Raw genomic sequence first — 20080 nt, 5'->3', positions numbered from 1 at the left:
CCTCCTCCTCCTCCTCCTCCTCCTCCTCATAAGCTTCAAAGTCTTAACAATGGCATCAACTTCTCTCTCCAAACACAGCTTTCTCTTCTCTCTCCTCCTTTTCTTCTCCACTTCACCCTTCTCAACTGCATCGCCGTCAAAGGTGTTGCCTTTGACCGCCGACTTTTCGCCGAGGACGCGAGCGGAGAGGCTCATCAGAGGGCTCAATTTGTTCCCCAAAGAAACTGTCAATATAGAAACCGGTGATGTCGATCCTTCTTCTTTGGCTTCACGTGGGAAGATTGTCGAGAGGCGCTTTCAGCTCCCGCTTCTTGGCAAGTCCGGGTCGTCCATTCAGGACCTCGGTCACCATGCCGGGTATTACCGGCTTCCGCACTCCCATGCAGCAAGGTGGGGCCTTGGTATTAACTAGGATAGACTGTTTTTAATGTTCCTGATGTAGAATACGATTTTCATTTGTATAGTACTTAAATATGATGTTCTACGAGCATTTAGATACGCCTGTTGTACTTATCTTGGTAGGACTAGATGGTAGGAAAATTAATGGATGAGAAGTTAACAGAATACAGTCAGGAAAACCCACCAAGCAATTTTCATTCTTGATCTGTTTCTTCGATTCGAGAGAGCCAAACGAGATTCGGCACCTTACAATTCATCGAGTTCTGGTCATAATTCTTTGTCCTGTTTTTCGTCCGATTTTTTCAGGATGTTCTACTTCTTCTTCGAATCACGGAGCAGCACGAATGACCCGGTGGTGATTTGGTTAACCGGAGGGCCTGGTTGTGGCAGTGAATTGGCACTGTTCTATGAGAACGGCCCTTTCCACATTGCCAACAACTTGTCTCTGGTGTGGAATGATTACGGTTGGGACAAGGTGAGTGATTGACAGATCCACAGCATTATTAATCATAATTAATCCTCCCAAGAACGTTGCATCATCCTATGAACTTTCTCTTTGTTCTGTTACCTTTTTGAATAATTCAATGTTGGCGTCGTTCGCCTGGTCGTCCTCCGACTCTTTTCTGTTGTTTTCTTCCTTGACATAATTATGTATGATGTTGGTCGATTTGGTTTTAGTCTTATTTCTTGAAAAACAATCGCTGACTTCTGCTGTCGCTATCGCATTCGATAGCCAGCTAGGAGACAAATTTCCAAGCTTGTTTTGACAAACTAATAGTTGTGTGTGATGATCGTGAGCCTTACATTCGATGCGTTTGTAATGGTTTTCCCCCCTGCAGGTGTCGAATCTCATCTTTGTCGACCAGCCTACTGGTACCGGTTTTAGTTACTCCTCTGATGAGCGTGACGTTCGGCATGACGAGCAGGGTGTCAGCAATGACTTGTACGACTTCTTGCAGGTATACACGCGCTCATTGATCATAACCCGGGTGCCTGATTTACATGAAACTGACTACTTTTGCGTAGCCAATTTTCAGTTCGGCACTTTTCAAGATAAGAATTTAAGCATATGTTGGACTAGTCTTTCACCACGGTGTTCAGGCGTTCTTTGCAGCACATCCTGAACTTGTCAAGAACGATTTTTACATAACCGGAGAGTCGTACGCTGGGCACTACATTCCTGCTTTTGCTGCTCGTGTTCACCAAGGGAACAAGGCAAAGGAAGGAATTCACATAAACCTGAAGGTATTTCTTGTTTGTGTGGTAACTTTTTGCTAGGACAATAGTAACTTGTTCTTTCTCTTGACATAGTTAACTTCTGAATCTCGGGCAGGGGTTTGCAATTGGCAATGGCCTAACCGATCCTGAGATCCAGTATGAAGCATACACAGATTATGCTCTATACATGAGGTTAATCACACAGTCCGACCACGACAGCATAAACGAAATGCTCCCCGAATGCAAACAGGCAATTAAACAGTGTGGTATCGTTTTTGGTCCTAAATCTCTATTTATGCTTCATATAAACATCCAAGAACCTCTCTCTTTTCTCTCTCTAAAAGCAGAGATTTTACTATGAGAACTTGCATATTATGTGCAGCTACCCAGGGTGGAAATGCTTGTGTGACTTCATATGAAGATTGCACCAGTATTTTCAATAAGATCATGGACATTGCCGGGGACATCAATGTATGGCATGGACAGACTATTTTTCCCTTCACAGAAGCTTTCCGAATTTGATCATTCATTACAGTGAATTTGACATGTTGATGATTCGCCTGCAGTACTATGATATTAGAAAGATCTGTGAGGGCGACCTGTGCTACAACTTCTCAAACCTGGAGACATTCCTGAACCAAAAGACTGTGAGAGATGCTTTAGGGGTTGGGAATATAGAGTTCGTGTCGTGCAGCAGCACTGTGTATGATGCCATGCTCACGGATTGGATGAAGAATCTCGAAACGGGTATCCCTGCCCTTCTTGAGGATGAGCTGAAGGTGCTCATTTACGCCGGTGAATATGATCTCATCTGTAATTGGCTCGGTGAGAGCAACCCCCAAACTTTCCAGTTGGTAGACACTAGACAGAATCAAACGGAACACTAACTGGTGAATGACATGCGCTTCCTGATGTTAATTTGAGCAGGGAACTCCAACTGGGTTCATGCCATGGAGTGGTTTGGTCAAAAGCAGTTTGGAACATCTGCTACCGTGCCATATGTTGTCGATGGTGCTGAGGCAGGATTGATGAAAAGCCATGGACCACTTACTTTCTTGAAGGTCTCTCTCTTTCTCTCTCTATGACAGAAGTGCGTGCACACGCAAACTTGCAATGTGCCAGCGCACTCACACACAACATACTTCAAAGATGAGAGGTGCAAATTATGATTTCAATTCTGGCCGCGCGTTGAAATGCAGGTTCATAATGCGGGGCACATGGTTCCGATGGATCAGCCGAAAGCTGCACTACAGATGCTAAAGAGCTGGATGGCAGGCCAAGTTGCCATGGCTGGTGCAGATAGCGAGATTGCTCCTTCATGAACGGAGAGTGCCCACAGTACCCGACATTTATGTCTTGTTCATTGACGTTGGACATGAACCATGTACTTCCCCAGAGTACAAGATACAAGAAAAGTTCGAGGAAAAAAGAAACGATAGGCAAACAATAGAAGATAGCTAGTTTTTAAGTCAATTCAATACTACAGATTTACACAGTACACTTGTATGTTACGTTTCAAATGCGCCAAATCGACGGAAACTTCTTGTTCCAAACAAGCCGATCAGTTAGCCCTGCATAACTCGAATGCATGATTCTTAGCGTGGCACACGACATGCCTTTTCTAGCTTCAGAAGAAGAGTTGATTATATGGGCCAAACATCATAATCAAATAGAACATGAGCACAATTCAGGAATTCCTCTGTTTCGTCTTCCATCAATCTGAGCGAAGTCGGTGGAAAACTATTTGAGAATCCGCTACCAAGTACCACGAATAGAACATAAACACAAAATCAGAAATCTTTCAGGATTAAAGTGTGACCAGAGGAAGTCAAAGCTCTATGATTTTGAATACCTGAAGTTTGAGAGGTTTAAGAAGCTTCACTGTCTCCCAGGTGAAATCTGGATCATCAGGTTCGAAATGCCCATTTGCCCCTGTTTTTGGATTCCTGAAGTTGCCTCCTCTCATCAGATCAAGACTCATAGAGATCGCTCCTGGCCTGAAATAAAAATTCTCCTTCATCAATGCCAGATTCTCCTTGTCGGGAATCTTCCTAGTTTAATCAAGTGTCTACAAGCTGAGATACCGGCTCGAGAATGCCAATGGCACAAGAAACCTGCAAAATGCAGCGTCGAGCGAGCCCAGAAGCTACTGCACCCTTTGCAGCTTGCCCAACAATGTAGGCGCCGGTCAACTTTGGTTCCTTGCCTGAAAAAGCACCACCACCATAAGCACCCCAACCAGCCGTAAGTGACGATAACTATCGCCTTCCCAGGGAGGCCCTCATCATCATGGGGCCCACCGATCACAAAACGCCCCGAAGGGTCGCGGTGGAAAGTCGTCATGTCATCGTGATGCCGAGGTGGAATCACGGGCTTGATCACACTGGTCTTTCAAATCCTTCGCAATCTGCTCATTGGCAATGGTCCCGTCATGCTGAGTCGAGATTAGGACTATATGGACCCCTCAGAGGGACCATGGCAACAGCCCGACACCGTCTCTTGGGTCTTCCCATCAGGTCTCAGCCACGGGCATGTTTTGTTCTTCCCCACTTCAGTCAGCCAGCTTGGCTCCGAGTTTAGTGGCGAGGACCGGAGGACGTGAGTCAATGGCATAAGCTCTGGTGTTTCATCTTTAGCGTGACCGAACATGTGACCTTGGTCCTCAGGTTTCTTTGGACAGAAACATGTGAGGTTCCAAAAACCGTTCATTGGAATCTTGCGTAGAGTGTCCAAGTACACCTCTGTTAAAAAAGCAGAATTTGCAGATCCTGCCTTTAAGGACGGGAAAACATAAAAGTAATCGAGCACCAATTACGCCAATCGTTCGAGATTAGTTCTAGTTCTCCCAAAATCCAAAAACATGGGGAAAATGAGGCAAATGAACCATGAACTTTGGTTTGGACCAAAAAAAAAAAAAAACATAAACTTTGGTCAAATATGTAATATGGTCTCCGAACTTTTAATTTGTTCAATATTATCAATGGACTTTAGCCTAATGTGCAATGTGAGCCCCGAACTTTAAAATTGTTTGATGTGGTTCCTGAATTTTGATACATGTTCAATGTAATTACTAGGAGAAAGAAATAGCTTTTTAGTTTGATTCCATCAACACACAAGGAAGTTCTTGTTGGTATTTTTTATTTTTTATTTTTGTAACCGAGGATCCACAGGGACCCGCCGGCTTCACCAGCTTGTTGGTAGTTTATTTATAAAACAAACATAAAAGTGCCTCGTCCCACGTAAAAAAAAGATGTAAGTGTGTGATCAATATTATGAGTGATCGATTCTAAGGAGGATAGGTTCCAGAGATAGAATCTAGAACTTACTTTGTTATAATCGGTTCTCGGTTTTTGGAACTTGGAAGAATCTACCCTGTCTTTCCGGAATAGATTTTAGAACCTATCTTGTTTTTTTGATCCGGTTTCGGGGTCTTCTTGAGAACCTATTTTTCCCATTTTTTATTTTATTTTTTACAACAAAATAATATGTGCAACTAAATGACTCAAAGTATGATAAAAATAAAATAAAATAAAATGACTTAGAGTAAAAGATGATAACATACATCTCTATTCACCAAACACGTGGTCACGTACAATTATAAACAATAAAAAGTTCAAACACGTTGCCATGTACAATTACAAACAATAAAAAGTTCAAACACGTAACATGAAATATAAATTATAAAACCTTGTTCCTCATTCATCAAAATAAATTTTAAACTCCATTCTCCATTCATCTATAAAAATATTGCTTCAAAGAATAGAGAAAGAGGCGACCAAAAATGGAGAAGAAACAAATGATGCGAGGCGGAGCTAAACTCAACTTAGAAAAATTATGTTGTTTTCATTGTAGTTAAGAACCGGTTTCAAAACTGGTCCGGTTCCCGAGTGAATCTTCACTTGGAACTGAAAATTGGACCTGTTGAAACTGGTGATTGAAGGAAGCGCGGATATCTCCCAAGGAATAACACCTGTCAGCATGTTCCTACTTAAGTTGAGAGAGAGAAGCTTTTCGCAGTGGCTCATGTTCCAAGGAAGGATACCATTTAGTGAATTCCCTCCTAATTCAATCTTGTGCACACTTTTGCACCCAATGAAGTTGGGAATCTTGCTAGTGAGGTTGGACGAACTTGCCAAGAGAACTTGCAACATAGGCGCGCCCCATATGTTATCAGGCAAGTTGGTCTCAAAGGAATTCTCCGAAATGTCGAAGTACTTTAGAGCTGTTGCATTGTCGAGATCATCGGGAATTCGACTGCTGAAGCGAAGTATGTCGTTCTCAAATAAGAGAAACCGACTACTTTAAAAAAACGTCGTAATCGCTCTTTTAAAAACCGACGTAGGAGGTTTGGCTTAGACAACTCATTTAAACCGACGTCCGTCTCTTATAGATAATTGTCTCTCATCAAGACGGTTATTGGGCGAAAATGTTATCACGTAAAATTAATGTGCGTAATTTAACGTTGATGTAATTTAAATGTCGATATATCATTAATGTGGGAGCACAATCAATTAAATATAACATTGAAAACTGGGAAGGTAATAGCAAAATTTCCCCACCACATTATGTAAAGTAACTCTTAAAACTTAAGTGAGTAACTTAAAGAACATAGAAAAATGAAGCAAGTGGAGAAGTACAGAGTCCTAGCTCTAAATGATTGTCCGGGACATGGAAATAGTCTTCGCTTGTAAGTAGCAATCTGTATAACACCGCAGAAGCAAAATGCTAATTGAAAGAAATCAAACAACTTAAAAAAAAAACAAAAACTTATACAACAATGAGCACGTGTTTTTCCAAACAGTCTACCTCCTTTATCACTGAGCGATCAACCAGATTCTGAAGAAGACGCACGTGCGTTGGGATATAGAGCCTCTAATCGACGAAGCCTTGACCCGACTGGCCCATCTCCACTATGTTTCTCTGGCCCATTGTTACAGATCCGCAAATAGAGTAGCATATTGGATCAAAAAATCTCTTTTTTCTGACAGTCTGTCTTTTTCATGGTTAGTCAAGCCGCCCCAAGCTCTTTGGGATCTTTTAAGTTTAGATGCCCTTTTATGGTTTTTTTGTGTAAGGCCTCGTAAATTTCAATCAAATGGGAGGTATCTTTTGGATAAAAAAAAGAGAGCATAAAATCGACCTACATCATAACAGCCAGCAAGCTTAAATACGTGAAGTAACTTGATGATTCAAAAATATAAGTAATTAGAACTCATGAAAATTGTCCAAAAAGTCCAAAACCGATTAGATAGTAGCCAGTTTAGTCATAAACTTTTCAATTGTGCCAATTTAATCATAAAACCTGCTAAAATTTTGTCAATTTAGTCCTAAGCTTTTCGCTTGTGTTAATTCGATTCTAAGCCTTTTGAAATTTTTTCAATTTAGGAGAAAATTATAAAAAAAATCTTAAACCTACTACAATTGTATCGGTTCAGTCCTAAACTATATTTTGCCAATTCAATCCTAAATTTTTTTGTAATTGCGTCAATTCAATCTATCCAACGAATTGGCTGGCCCATGATCAAATATTTTAGTATTTTGAACTTTTTTTTCTTATCCTTTCTTTTTCTTTTTCTTTTCTTTTCTTCCCCTTCCCTCTTCTACCTCTGTCCGTCCAGCCAGCTACTGGCCAGAGGATAGCCGGCGAGGTCGACCTCGCAGTGGCCGAGTGAGGCTCGCCAGCCCAAATCTAGCGAGGCGAGCCTTGCCCAGCCATGGACTCGGAGAACTGCTGGAAAATAGCCGCCGTCTCGTGCACTTACTGCTTCACTGCTTCTTGGTCCGAATGGCCAAGACGCTCAAATACAATTCATGGTCAGAGTTGACTAATCCCTCTCCGTTCAGGAGCACATGGTAGTAGGAGTTGTCGAATACATTGGGCGTTTCATGGTCCATTGGCGCGATATTGTCCTCCCCGCTTTTGCTGATCGTGTTCACCAAGGGCACAAGGCAAAGGAAGGAATTCATATAAACCTGAAGGTACTTCATGTTTGTATGGTAATTTCTCGCTATGACATGTTAACTTGTCCTTTCTTTTGACATGGCTAACTTCTGAATCACGAACAGGGGTTTGCAATTGGTAATGGCCTAACCGATCTTCAGATCCAGTATGGAGCATACGCAGATTATGCTCTAAACATGGGGTTAATCACGCAGTCCGATCATGACAGCATTGACACTTTGTTCCCAAAATGCAAACAGGTGGTTCAACAGTGGGTATCTTTTTTGGTCCTGAATCTCTGTTTATGCTTCATAAAAACATTCGAGAAGCCGTCTTTTTTCTTTCTGAAAGCGGAGACTATACTATTAATCTTTGCAAATTATGTGCAGCTACCAACCAAGGGTGGAGATACCTGTGGGTTCACATTTCCCCCTTGCATCGGTATTTTCAGTAAGATCAAGCACAATACTGGGAAAATCAATGTATCTGTTTTTCCCTTGACAGAAGCTTCCTGAAATTAACGTTTGATTCCCTTGAATATGACATGTTGATGATTGGCCTGCTGTACTATGATATACGAAAGAGCTGTGAGGAGGGGCACTGGTGCTCTGACTTCTTAAACATGGAGACATTCCTGAACCAAAAGACGGTCAGAGATGCTCTAGGGGTTGGGGATATAGAGCTTGTGACGTGCAGCAGGGCCGTGTACGAAGCGATCTTCCAGGATTGGATGAAGAATCTCGAAGCAGGTATCCCCGCGCATCTTGAGGACGGGCTGAAGGTGCTCATCTATGCCGGTGAATATGATCTCATCTGTAATTGGCTTGGTAAACCCGATCTTTCAAGTTGGTGGACACTAGATAGGATCATACGGAACATTACCTGGTGAATGACATGTCTTTCCTGATGTTAATTTGAGCAGGAAACTCCAACTGTGTTCATGCCATGGAGTGGTCTGGTCAGAATCAGTTTGGGACATCTCCAACTGTTCCATTGTTGTCGATGGCGCCCAGGCAGGATTGGTGAAAAGCCACGGACCGACTTGCTTTCTTGAAGGTCTCCTGCTCTCTCTCTCTCTCTCTCTCTCTCTCAAAGAAGCACACAGAATCGCAACTTGCAAGCATGCACGCACTCCAAACTTATAAAGATGAGAGAGGCAAATTGTAAGTTCAATTCTGGCTGTGTGATGAAATGCAGGTTCATGATGCTGGGCACATGGTTCCGATGGATCAGCCGAAAGCTGCTCTACATATGATAAAGAGCTGGATGGCGGACAAATGTCGCCATGGTGGAGCAGATAAAGCTGATCCCCAAATGCTAAAGAGCTTGATGGCGGGCAAAGTCGCTGTGGCTTGTGCAGACAGCGAGATTGCTACTTAATGAAAGGAGAGTGCCGACAGCACCCGACATTTTCCTCGGACTTATCTTGAGAGCATCACATGCCTTATCTAGCTGCAGAAGAAGAGTTGAGAGACTGGACGGGGCACACATCATACTCATATAGATAAGCATAAACCAATATGTGAAATTCGACCTGGTGTACAAATCCAAAGTGATCTGCAATCTATTATTTATCAAGTAGAAAAAGGAAAAGAACACAGTGACATGAACAAATGAAAGAATGAGGTCATCTGAAGTTTCTTTTTATGGATAATCTCCCCTCCTCTGCTGACTTCAATTCAAGGTTCCCTCTCTTTTGCCTTCCATTAATACCAAGAATAGGGCAGAGACACAAAATCCAAAGTGAAAGCAGAAATCATTCAGGAATAACAAGGTGACCAGGTGAAGGCAAAAGCTCTATGCCTTGCCAGGTTTGAGAAGCTTCACTGTCTCCCAGGTGAAATCTGGGTCGTCACGTCCAAAATGCCCGTACGCTGCTGTTTTCTGATACCTGAAGTTGCCTCCTCTCATCAGATCAAGATTGATAGAGATCATTCCTGGCCTGAAATCGAATTTCTCCTTGATCAATGCCAAAATGTCCTTGTCTGGAATCTTGCCGGTTTTGTAAGTATCTACGAACACGGATAACGGATCGGGGACACCGATGGCATAAGAAACCTGCACAATGCAGCGTCGAGCAAGCCCAGAAGCTACCACACTCTTTGCAGCTTGCCTAACAATGTAGGCGCCACTGCGGTCGACCTTGGTTGGGTCCTTGCCCGAAAAAGCGCCACCACCATGAGCGCCCCAACCACCGTAAGTGTCGATGATTATCTTCCTCCCGGTGAGGCCTGCATCGCCATGGGGCCCGCCGATCACGAAACGCCCCGAGGGGTTGAGGTGGAAAATCGTCTTGTCGTCGAGATACTGAGGTGGGATCACGGGCTTGATCACATGTTCTTTCAAGTCCTTGGCAATCTGCTCATTGGTGACGGTCTCGTCATGCTGAGTCGAGATTAGGACCGTATGGACCCTGAGAGGGACCATGGCTCCCCCATCGTTACGGTATTCCACCGTCACTTGGGTCTTCCCATCAGGTCTCAGCCACGGGCACGTCTTGTTCTTCCTCACTTCGGTCAGCTTGGCTCCGAGCTTGGTGGCTAGGACGTGAGTCAACGGCATAAGCTCGGGAGTTTCATCCGTGGCGTAACCGAACATGTGACCTTGGTCTCCGGCCCCAATCTCCTCAGGTTTCTTCGTCAGATTTCCATGTACGCCTTGAGCAATGTCGGGGCTCTGCTGTTCGATATTGACTAGGACTTTGCATTTGTCGGCGTCAAGGCCAACGTCGGCCGAGGTGAACCCAATACCGCGGCACGTGTCGCGAACGATCTTCTCATAATTGACCTTAGCCTTGGTGGTGATTTCCCCGAACACCATGACCATGTTCGTCTTGGTACACGTCTCACAGGCAACTTTGCTCTCCGGGTCTTGCTCCAAGCAGGCATCGAGGATAGCATCGGAGACTTGGTCGCAGATCTTGTCGGGGTGGCCTTCATTGACAGACTCGGAGGTGAATAGAAAAGTCTCCATCGCGCTGTGAAACTAGGGAAGGATTTGCAGAGTCTGGGGCAAGCGGAAAATTTGAGTGGAAGATCAGGAAAACAGAGGAGCGAGAGATGGTCGAGGGGGGGTGTTTGATGAAACGTCCCGCATATGAAGGGCGAGTTTGTTGAAGCGAAACCAAGAATTTGAAACGGTCTTCTCGCTTGACTCGCTCTCGGCCTTTCTTTCCAGTCGGGGCTTTCAAGATCCAGCTTTCTCGTACGAGAATGTTCGGAAGAATATCTAGAGCTGTTTTTTTTTTTCTTTGGAGTAATCACGATATTACTTATCGAAAATTCGAAATACCTTCAAGAACAAAAACTAACGTTAAATGATAAAAAAATTCCAACATGATTCAAGAGTGTTGAGATATATATCTAAAACTTCGTGAGAAAAATCATTAACGTGTAATTTTAAAGTTAGTTTAGTCAACAAAGTAAACACCTTTGCAAGATTATAGGCACGCTATCATTGTAAAGTTGGTAATTTTAATTTATAGGTTGTCTCATATTGAGTTAGTAAAAGAATAATAATAAAGGTAGTTCATGCATCTTTTTGCACGGTGGATTATAAAGCAAAATTAAATCAATATGAAACTAAGCTCCGTTTGTTTCGAAATAAAATGTGACATTTCTGAAAAAAAAATGGCTATATAATTTTGAGTCTATCAAAATATCAATTATGAATATCGTAATGACAGTGCCCGCTATTCGTGATAGCGGAGACAATGAGCCGATGAACTAGAAACACCATTGTTGTAGACAAAAAATCCAATCAGGAAACTTGGACAGAGGGATGATGAATCCGAGAGTAATCCATATTTCCAGAATGTAGTAATTCAAAGAACATGACCATCCGTATACAGATCGTATTATTTCTCAGCAAAAGAAGACTAAACTTCCAGAACAACACTCTCGATCACGAATTCAGCAGATGCCGTGTGGATTGTATCTTCATATATGGAATGAGATGGGCTTTCGCTTTACATACTCTACAATGTGGCTGAGAGATGATTGTCGCGGGTGGTTTTCATAATCACCCAACTTCCATTTGCATGTGTTTGAGAAGTATTAGAAGGAGTTTCTGTCAAAATCGAAAAGCAATCTAGGTAGATCCCCAAATAAGAGATAAGAGGGTCACCCCGAGATTTGTCGATCACCAACCTCAACTCCTGCGTTTCAAGCATAGGAAATTGCAGGAGCCTCTGGTATCCCACCGTGGTGCCATTGATCACTTGTCTCCATTCATCTCCGTTTTCGAGGGTCTCAAGATGGAACTGTATAACCCGCTGGCCTAATTGGATCGGCTCTTGCACTTGCAGAACATTGAACTTCACCTTCTCCTGAAACCTTAGATGTAATGTCCAGTCTGACTGACTCTCCTCAGGTGCCCAATAGCTGTAGATACACTCTTTGAGAACATTGTCCGGGCCGAAATGGGAATTGTTCATCATCCCACCTCGGGTACTGCTGGCACTCAGACTAGCACTCTTGGCGAGATTTTCGTCGAATATTGACCTCCGAAGCTCATTAAATTCTTGAAGCACTTGTGCGTCTTCTTCGGATATGAGACCCAAGGAGTTTGGAGGTACGTTCAGTAACAATAGACAGTTTCTTCCAACAGAATTGTAATAGATGTCGAGAAGGGTTGTCGCAGACTTAGGAACTTCTGAGGCATGCCAAAACCAACCGGGTCTGATGGAGACATCACACTCAGCTGGCACCCAGTCTTGCCCGACCGGGTCTCCACTCCTCGAGTATCTGGTTTATGTAATTAGCAATTCAGCACCAAGAAGTTAGAACTTTTTAATGGCTTTCGTAGGAGGAAAGCAATGAAGAGCGGGAAAGGTGGACCTAATTGGATGAAGGAATCTCTCTCATATCCACAACAATCTAACTACCACTTACCAAAGAAACAGAAATTAGGCGTCAAGCAACTATCTTCCACGATGTGAAGTCACTAGGTAAAGACAGTCTGAAAATTGTTAAAGACTCCCATGGTTTGTCATGAAAAAGAATGGCCTTTTTCTAGTTCTTTTTCTCCACTTTATCAAAAAATTGACAAATTCAATCTACTCTTGGCTCTACTATCCTAAACCGGTGAGATTGAGATGATATTTGAACAGACGAAATTCCCTGTCGAGAGCAAAAGGTTTCTTTTTTAAGGCAAGAACTGATTCACTGGTCATTTGACCTTCCTTCTTGCCTTCTAAACTGGGTAATAGTAAGCATGCAGAATTAGTAACCAAAATGTAAGCATCACTCTGTTTCTTTTCTTTGGAATGGTACCCCATTAAACTGAGATATAGAACAGAAGCTAGAAATGGAACTCACTGAGGATCAGTTCCACCAATCTTGGCGTTACTCCTATTGAATGGAGACCAGCAAGTTGACCCGGCAACGCCAGCCTCGTCCCCGATCCACCTGGTGTCTGGACCCGCATCAGAAAAAATGACAGCCCCGGGCTGAAGCTGGCGAATTAGACTAAACCAACTCTCAAAGTAATAGTCCATGTCCTTCTCTCCCTCCCCTTTGGCACCGTCTAACCACACCTCCTTAATCTCCCCGTATCTGCATAATTCCACAGCACATTAACCTGAAAGCTTCAGCAGATATAACAACGAACTCTCAATATTGAGATAATCGGCCCAAAACAAGACATTCCAGCAAAGAATCTGCAAGTTCATCTTCAAGCACTTTCCTAAGAATCAAGTGTCTTGACACAAACAAGCACAGAGCTGCGAAATGAAAAGAGAACACTGAAATTTCATTCATGAAGATCACAACATCAAGTGTATAGAACTCTTTAGAAGGACAAAATTCTAATTTTGAATGGAGTACTCATTTGAGAGAAGCATTCAAATCAAGAAAAAGCAATCAGAATCACCGATAAACCCGAATCGGATAGCTAAAACGACATCCCCACTGGCAAATTAATAACCAGAACACTACCAATACGACTATGCAAAGCGCAGAAATGAGCAAAATCCTGCAAAATTGAACAGCAATTTCAAGTTCTTTTCACCTGGTGAGCAGCTCAGCCATCTGTCCCATGTAGAATTCATTGTACTCCACCGTTCGTCCATAGGACGGCTCGTGCCGATCCCACGGCGAGAGGTATAGCCCCAACCCGACGCCGGCGTCCCTCGCAGCGCAAGCGAGTTCCGCGACCACGTCGCCACTGCCGCCCCGCCACGGGCTCGACCGCACGGAGTAGTCCGTGTACTCGCTCGGCCACAGGCAGAAGCCGTCGTGGTGCTTGGCGGTGAGGATCACGCGCGAGAACCCGGCTTGCTTCGCTACGCCGACCCACTGGGCAGCGTCGAGACTGGTGGGGTGGAAGACGGAGGGGTCCGCGTGGCCGGAGCCCCACTCGGAGTCGGTGAAGGTGTTGGGTCCGAAGTGGAGGAAGAGGGCCATGGAGGAGGACTGCCATTGGAGCTGCCGCGAGGTGGGTATGGGCAGAACCGGGAGTGGTGGAGGTGTCGGGGTTGAGTCAGCGGATTGGACGAGACAATCGCAAAGAGAAGAAGAAGAAGAAGAAGAAGAAGAAAAGAGAGAGATTGATAGTGTGAAGAGGCTCAAGAATGTGTTTGGAGAAATGGATCTCGCATATCGTGAGGTCATCGTCTTCTTCTTCATTGTTCGCTGATGTCGTCGCTAAAGAGAGACAGAGAGAGATCAGAGGAGGTGGTCAGTCATGGCGAGTTGGGTATGTGCGTTGCTCAGTCGTTGTCCCCACTCGATCCTCCATTGGAGAGGCCGACCGGTGTTTGGTTCCGGCGAAGTCAAGCCAGTCGACACGTTGGAAGGCAACCTCGTTTCCATTGACCGGTCAGTGAAACGCAGACATCCCAGAATCACAAGCAGAGTCTGAGGCAGTGAGGCCCTCTTCAATAGCCCTAGCAAGGATCGATCGCCGGGACGACAGATTCACGCGAAAAATGATCCCCGAGAGAATTGCAGAAGCACCGGAATCAGAGGTTATGAACTCAAGTTCCTAAATCCGACCAAAAAAAAAAAAAAAAACTCAAGTTCCTAAAGAATTCTTTTTTCAAGTTCTCCTCTCGAGCAAAAGTAGACTTTTCTACTTTTGCTCTGAAAATTGATTTCTGATATAGAAATTCGTTTAGTAGCGATTGAAAATTTCTACTTCTAAAATTTTATTAATAGGAAATCTTTTATGAAAAATTATTATCGGCGACCGAAAAATTCCTATTTCATATTTTAACTTTTTAAATTTCTTTAAAAAATAATTTTTATTATTAAAAAATATTAATTACTTTTTAAAAATAAAAGATATTATTTATTTTTTTACTCCGATTGCCGGAGACGGCAACTCAGCCGGCGAAGGGCGGTGGTAGGCAATCATGGCCTGTGACGGGCGGTGGGCGGCCGGTGGTCGGCGGTGGTCGTGGGCGGTAATGGACAGTGGCCAAGTGGTTGGCGATGGTGGTGGTCGATGGTTGTCGACAACGACAGTGGGTGTTTGTGGTCGGCGGTGGGCGGGGACGGGAGTTTGCGAAAGCGGGCCCGATCGAAAAGAATGTTAGGGCGTAATGAAAAGAAGGTGAGGCGAGTAGTACTTTATGAGGTTTTTTTTTTTGCTGTGGGTGTCGATAGTTAGCGATAGGCGACGACGGAAGTTGGCGGAGGCGGGCAAAAAAAAAAAACCTCACAAAGTATTGCTCGCCTTACTTTCTTTTCATTACGTCCTAACTCTCTTTTCGTTCGGGCTTGCCTCCACTAACTTCTGTCGTCGCCCACCACCGACCACCGATACCCACCGCTTCTGTTGACAGCCGCTAACCACCACCATTGCCGCCCGCAACCACCGCCAACCGCCGACCATCACCAACCACTTCCCATCGCCCGCCGCCGACAGCCTGCCACCTGCCGCCGGCCATGACCGTCGACCACCGCCCTCCGCCGCCGCCGGCCAAGTCGCCGTCTCTAGTAGTCGGAGTAAAAAATAAATAATATTTTTTAATAATAAAAATTATTTTTTAATGAAATTTAAAAAGTTAAAAAATGAAATAGAAATTTTCCGACCGCCGACAATAATTCTTCATAGAATATTTCCTATTAATAATGTTTTAGAATTAGAAATTTCCAACCGCTACCAAACGAATTTCTATAATCAGAAATCAACTTCTACTTCTGAGTAGAAGTAAAAAAATTAACTTTTGACCATAAGTTGATTTTTGAAGTAGAAATGTTATTATGTGTGCCTTAAGAATCACCCCAGGCTATTATCCAAGCACATTGGTCCAACTATGTAGTTTCGAAGATATCAAGGCTCTTTTCTTCTCATGAAAATATTTTAAAAAATATTCATAATAAAAATAATTATTTGCAACGTTTGGAATAACTAGGTAATAAAAAATATGTTCATTATCGGCACAATCGAATATTTTCGTGACGGGCAAAATTATATCTCTCTTTCTGCTAGGGCTTTCTTCTAGGAGCCGCCACCTAGCTTTTGAGTTGCCCCTAAGGGAGGGAGGCCCATTATATTCTTCACAAAATAGTTAATTACAGGCCACATACTGACATGGGCTCACATTAAGTTCCTCCTCTTCCATGTAGTAAAGAAATAGAAATATGGTGATAACTTCAGTCATCTGTCTTATGCATGCAGAACTTGCTGTCCTCCGCCGTCCGTCCGGCAGATTGCGCCGGCACCATGGCGAGGTTTATATGTAGAGCATGAGCGCACATCCTTATGGCATCCGTGCGACTGGCTATACCACAATGTGTATATCATATATGGCATAAGAATTAGGATAAATACTATGAAAAATCTCAAACCGCTACACCTGTGATAAATTTACCCTAAACTAATTTTTTGACTACCAAAATCCCTAAATTGGTATATCTGTGATAAATTTATCCCCCGTTAATTTTTATTGTCAAGTTATTGAGTTAGATGATATGTCCCAATGACAAGTGTACCAATTTTGGGTTTTTACTCTCCATTTGCTAGAGGTGTATCGATTTGGAGTTTTTCGTAGTATTAACTCAGTTTAATGGAAATTAATAAACGGTAAATTTGTCATAAGTGTACTACTTTGAGATTTTTGGCGATAAAAAAATTAATTTGGAGTAAATTTGTCATATGTGTACCAGCTTAGAGTTTTTCATAGTATTATTAACCTTAAGAATTGACATCATTTCATCCATGTCGATAAACTCGCATTTGATAAGTAGTTTCAATTAAGTAGTTAGATAAATTTTTATGATGCTTATTGAAAAGCTCTCTCTTGCTCAACATCGAATCAAATTAATTCCTTTTATGCCATTTCCAAAAGTAAAAAGCAGTAATTGCCTAAGCCCGCGTCCAACTAGGGGCGCCGTGAAGGGGGTGAATATCGACATCTAAGGATGAAATGAAAGGGAAATTTTTTGAAGCTTCACGGCAAGCAGAAAGATCACGTTTCATTAAAGTTGGTCTTGGGCAATGAAAACTGAAATGACATGGGAAGGCACAAGATATACTCAGGATTCCAACTGATTATCTTAGATATTACGACTAAACTTATAGAACTGATTTATTAAGTGATGTGACGGATTTTACTCGGTCGCTTGGATACAATGATCCATCTACCGTTGGTCACAGCTTCGAGAAATGGTTTGGATTGCCAATGTTAGTGCACTAAGCATCATTAAGATCACAAACAAGCTTCTCCAAGGTATTCACGGCTGAAGGTGGCGAACCCAACACCACCGCAATGCCCTTCTCTCTCCCGTCCATGGAGCCATACTCAAACCTCGTCCATGAACATATTACTAGTGTGCCCGCAGTGAGTTCCCCCGATCCATTAATGTCATAATAGTCGCTCCTCGACTGTATGCACCACGTAGTCGTCGCTCACACTCTCGATCGCCTTCTATATTCCTGTTGCAGAAGCAGAGATTGGCTCCTCGATCAACTCTCCCATGGTACAGAGACAGCAGAGACTGACCAGGGCGTGCCCGAGGTATCCGTCGGGCAACGATGTTGCTAGCCTAGACCTGAAATGGAACTTATACCAACGGTTGTTCCTCATATAAAGCCGTCATGTTTGATACATCACTTGTGTGAACAAATTCGTCGTAAGGACCCGTGATTTGGGGGAGGCACCCTTGATTTCAAGAGGGTTCAATCATAACAAGTGACGAGGGGCAATGGCTTGCCTCTTGCAATTTGAGCCATGCATCCATAAAATTCATTGCCGACACCCCATGTGCCAAGAAATGGCTAAGTGCGATCCCTAAAGTGAAACTTCTACATCTGTAATTTTGTCACCGGTGATTTGCTAATCTCCCTGCAAGTGGATAGTAGTGAACCAGAAATTTGGCCAAAGCTTGCTTAATCACGTCTACCATATTCGTGTCGCTCCTGTCGAAAGAATAAATGGATTGCATCATCCTGGGAAGTTAATTGTTACAGAAATTGTGAAAAATCGGATGAGCAATAATTGAAACAACTCATCATGTAAGCAAATGACGTTATCTTTGAGGCGATGAAAATTTTGTGTGGAGTGCATATCTTCTATGTCAATCAACATCAGTAGATAACAAAAAGAGTGTAATTTTATCAAGTAACTGCCTTTTATTTATAGAAAAATGGAGCTGACATTACTTGCGTAGAAAATTTATGCACACAAATGTGTCTATCATTTGAGATGTCAACGGTTCTGATGGGAATGGACGAATATAATTGAGTGATGTTGATGGAAGTAGGGATAGATGAGAGTGTATGGAATGGATGTCGAATGGGTAAATGAAAATACACGATACGATCAAAACCAAGACATACAGGATGCGCCACAGCCAAGGATCTCGATTCGGATTGACGAAATTCACCACCAAAACCTATAAAATATCACCGGCCAATGATAGAGCACTTCGGAATTGGAGAAGTTCACTACCAAGGCCTGCAGTATATCAACAGCTGAGGATACAATGCTTCTTAACTTACTACCAAGGAAGATTTCAACTTCCAAGGATATAGATGCCGAAGTAGATATTTGCTCACATAGGGACAAATCTCATATAATCTCCATATTCAATTCATTATCTTACATTTGAGAACTTAGAAAATCAACGAAGCATTAAAGACATGGGAACTGTCCAACATTAATGACACAACAACTAGAAAACATAATAAAGATATAAGAACTAGAAAATGCCTTAAAACAATTGGAAACTAAAACTTTGGCCCTTGAAATCTTCAACTTAATTAATACTCATAAAACTTGGATGTCAATTCGTTCACCGTCCTTGAGAGCCGAATAGTTATCGTCGAAGATCACCAAACATCTACAGAAATCGCTGAGAACAACCTCCAATCATTATGTAGTCGATAGGGAGTGTCATAAAATCGATGAGAAACTTATGTATCAATGTCTCGGTTGCTGATTGACAACCGTAAAATCGATAACTTGACCTTTGGGTTGATAACTCTCTTGTGCAATTAACATCTTCAATATGAACTTGTCGATAAGGTTCGATGGTCCTGCTTCAAGTTTGGGTTTCTAGGAAACCCAACCCAACAAAACCGTTGGGGATGTGCGTTAACCTCAATTAGAAAGTACCAAAATATTGTCGTTCCATCAATTTTTCTTTGGAATAGAAAAGGGAATTGAGCCATTCCACAAATAAAATCACATTTAGTTTGTTAGGATTAAACGCACAAACACAACGAAAAAGAGAGAAAGAGAAATCATGACACGAGTTTGATCCTAATTCACTCTTAAACTAGGACTACATCTAGTAGATGATTCCACTGCAATTAGCACCTCCCACCTCTTTGTTACATCGCTCATGACAAGAGAAAGAGATAATATATAAAAGACAGTAGCTATTCATGAGCTAAAACCCAAACTGTCAATAAATACTAACCCAAATTATGAAGGCCTTCTCCCGTGCTTTTTAATCGATGGGAATATGAACAACATCGGAAAAGTACACTTTTAGTGCCAAAAGTTGTCTATGGAGATCACTTTGATGCCAAAAGTTTTAATCGGATCACTTTAGTACCAAGTCGAGAGAAAAAAGAATCACTTTGGTGCCTCCAAATAAAAATTTCGGTTATACTGTATACATGGCATTTTTAATTAATTTTTAAATGGCATTTTTTAAAAGAAAAATGAAGTCCACGTGGGCTTCAAAATAAAATAAAAAAAAAGAGATTTTAAAAAAGGAAAAATTAATAGAAAATTTTTAAAATGAAAAGTTTACTTAAAATAGGTTGAAATAAGCAAAAAAATTTAGCAAAAAAAGCTAAAAAAATAATATGTAGGTCGGGCGGCGAGGGTTTGCTGCAACCCCGGTTGCCGCGGCCCCACAATTGCCGGCAATGGCCGATAGGGTTGCCAAGCCCCGGCCATGGGCCGGCAACACCCAGCGGCCGCAGGTAAGAGCCGGCGACACTCGGCGGCCGCCGATGGCAGCCCTCGGCTAGACTTGGGCGAGGACCGATGCCTCCCACCCGCGACCCTCGCCTAGATCTAGGCCGGGGCCGCTAGGCTCTCGCCTACGGCCAACGGGGGTT

The 20080-nt window shown here is 42.9% G+C and overlaps 4 protein-coding genes and 2 pseudogenes across 4 annotated transcripts; 2 read left to right on the top strand and 4 right to left on the bottom strand.

The window, feature by feature from the left end:
• Positions 1 to 14: 14 nt before the first annotated feature.
• LOC115735223 (serine carboxypeptidase-like) lies at positions 15 to 3173 on the top strand. Its single transcript, XM_030666346.2, has 9 exons — positions 15 to 390; positions 706 to 874; positions 1239 to 1358; positions 1501 to 1644; positions 1733 to 1883; positions 2000 to 2088; positions 2184 to 2442; positions 2545 to 2678; positions 2817 to 3173. Exons 1-9 carry the CDS (start codon positions 50 to 52, stop codon positions 2937 to 2939), a joined length of 1530 nt encoding a protein of 509 aa, XP_030522206.1. The 5' UTR covers positions 15 to 49; the 3' UTR covers positions 2940 to 3173.
• Positions 3174 to 3445: 272 nt separating this feature from the next.
• On the bottom strand, positions 3446 to 4326 carry LOC115735415 (annotated as a pseudogene).
• Positions 4327 to 7467: 3141 nt separating this feature from the next.
• On the top strand, positions 7468 to 8938 carry LOC115735416 (serine carboxypeptidase-like 48). Its single transcript, XM_048284342.1, has 6 exons — positions 7468 to 7596; positions 7684 to 7833; positions 7948 to 8040; positions 8142 to 8385; positions 8481 to 8545; positions 8756 to 8938. The coding sequence occupies exons 1-6, from the start codon at positions 7468 to 7470 to the stop codon at positions 8936 to 8938; spliced, it is 864 nt and encodes a 287-aa protein (XP_048140299.1).
• A 293-nt stretch (positions 8939 to 9231) lies between these two features.
• On the bottom strand, positions 9232 to 10784 carry LOC115735225 (S-adenosylmethionine synthase 1-like). Its single transcript, XM_030666350.2, has one exon. It carries the CDS (start codon positions 10529 to 10531, stop codon positions 9356 to 9358), a length of 1176 nt encoding a protein of 391 aa, XP_030522210.1. The 5' UTR covers positions 10532 to 10784; the 3' UTR covers positions 9232 to 9355.
• Positions 10785 to 11333: 549 nt separating this feature from the next.
• Positions 11334 to 14515, bottom strand: LOC115735222 (alpha-L-fucosidase 1-like). Its single transcript, XM_030666344.2, has 3 exons — positions 13568 to 14515; positions 12877 to 13113; positions 11334 to 12303 (listed from the first exon to the last, which is right to left on the bottom strand). Exons 1-3 carry the CDS (start codon positions 14182 to 14184, stop codon positions 11535 to 11537), a joined length of 1623 nt encoding a protein of 540 aa, XP_030522204.1. The 5' UTR covers positions 14185 to 14515; the 3' UTR covers positions 11334 to 11534.
• A 2682-nt stretch (positions 14516 to 17197) lies between these two features.
• Positions 17198 to 19352, bottom strand: LOC125316323 (annotated as a pseudogene).
• Between the last annotated feature and the right edge of the window lie 728 nt (positions 19353 to 20080).

This window comes from Rhodamnia argentea, chromosome 8 (assembly GCF_020921035.1).
Source record: "Rhodamnia argentea isolate NSW1041297 chromosome 8, ASM2092103v1, whole genome shotgun sequence".
Classification (NCBI taxonomy): domain Eukaryota; kingdom Viridiplantae; phylum Streptophyta; class Magnoliopsida; order Myrtales; family Myrtaceae; genus Rhodamnia; species Rhodamnia argentea.
This window is presented reverse-complemented; position numbering and strand designations above follow the sequence as displayed.

What these genes read in the sequence shown, in the direction of transcription:
- LOC115735223 (XM_030666346.2), top strand. Translation starts at nt 50, where the DNA reads ATGGCATCAACTTCTCTCTCCAAACACAGCTTTCTCTTCTCTCTCCTC. An exon ending in CCGCACTCCCATGCAGCAAG is followed by an intron (nt 391 to 705) that starts GTGGGGCCTTGG and finishes CGATTTTTTCAG; the next exon opens with GATGTTCTACTTCTTCTTCG. An exon ending in GAATTCACATAAACCTGAAG is followed by an intron (nt 1,645 to 1,732) that starts GTATTTCTTGTT and finishes AATCTCGGGCAG; the next exon opens with GGGTTTGCAATTGGCAATGG.
- LOC115735416 (XM_048284342.1), top strand. Translation starts at nt 7,468, where the DNA reads ATGGTAGTAGGAGTTGTCGAATACATTGGGCGTTTCATGGTCCATTGG. An exon ending in ACAATACTGGGAAAATCAAT is followed by an intron (nt 8,041 to 8,141) that starts GTATCTGTTTTT and finishes GATATACGAAAG; the next exon opens with AGCTGTGAGGAGGGGCACTG. An exon ending in AGTTTGGGACATCTCCAACT is followed by an intron (nt 8,546 to 8,755) that starts GTTCCATTGTTG and finishes GATGAAATGCAG; the next exon opens with GTTCATGATGCTGGGCACAT.
- LOC115735225 (XM_030666350.2), bottom strand. Translation starts at nt 10,531, where the DNA reads ATGGAGACTTTTCTATTCACCTCCGAGTCTGTCAATGAAGGCCACCCC.
- LOC115735222 (XM_030666344.2), bottom strand. Translation starts at nt 14,184, where the DNA reads ATGAAGAAGAAGACGATGACCTCACGATATGCGAGATCCATTTCTCCA. An exon ending in ATGGCTGAGCTGCTCACCAG is followed by an intron (nt 13,114 to 13,567) that starts GTGAAAAGAACT and finishes GGAATTATGCAG; the next exon opens with ATACGGGGAGATTAAGGAGG. An exon ending in ATTGGTGGAACTGATCCTCA is followed by an intron (nt 12,304 to 12,876) that starts GTGAGTTCCATT and finishes TACATAAACCAG; the next exon opens with ATACTCGAGGAGTGGAGACC.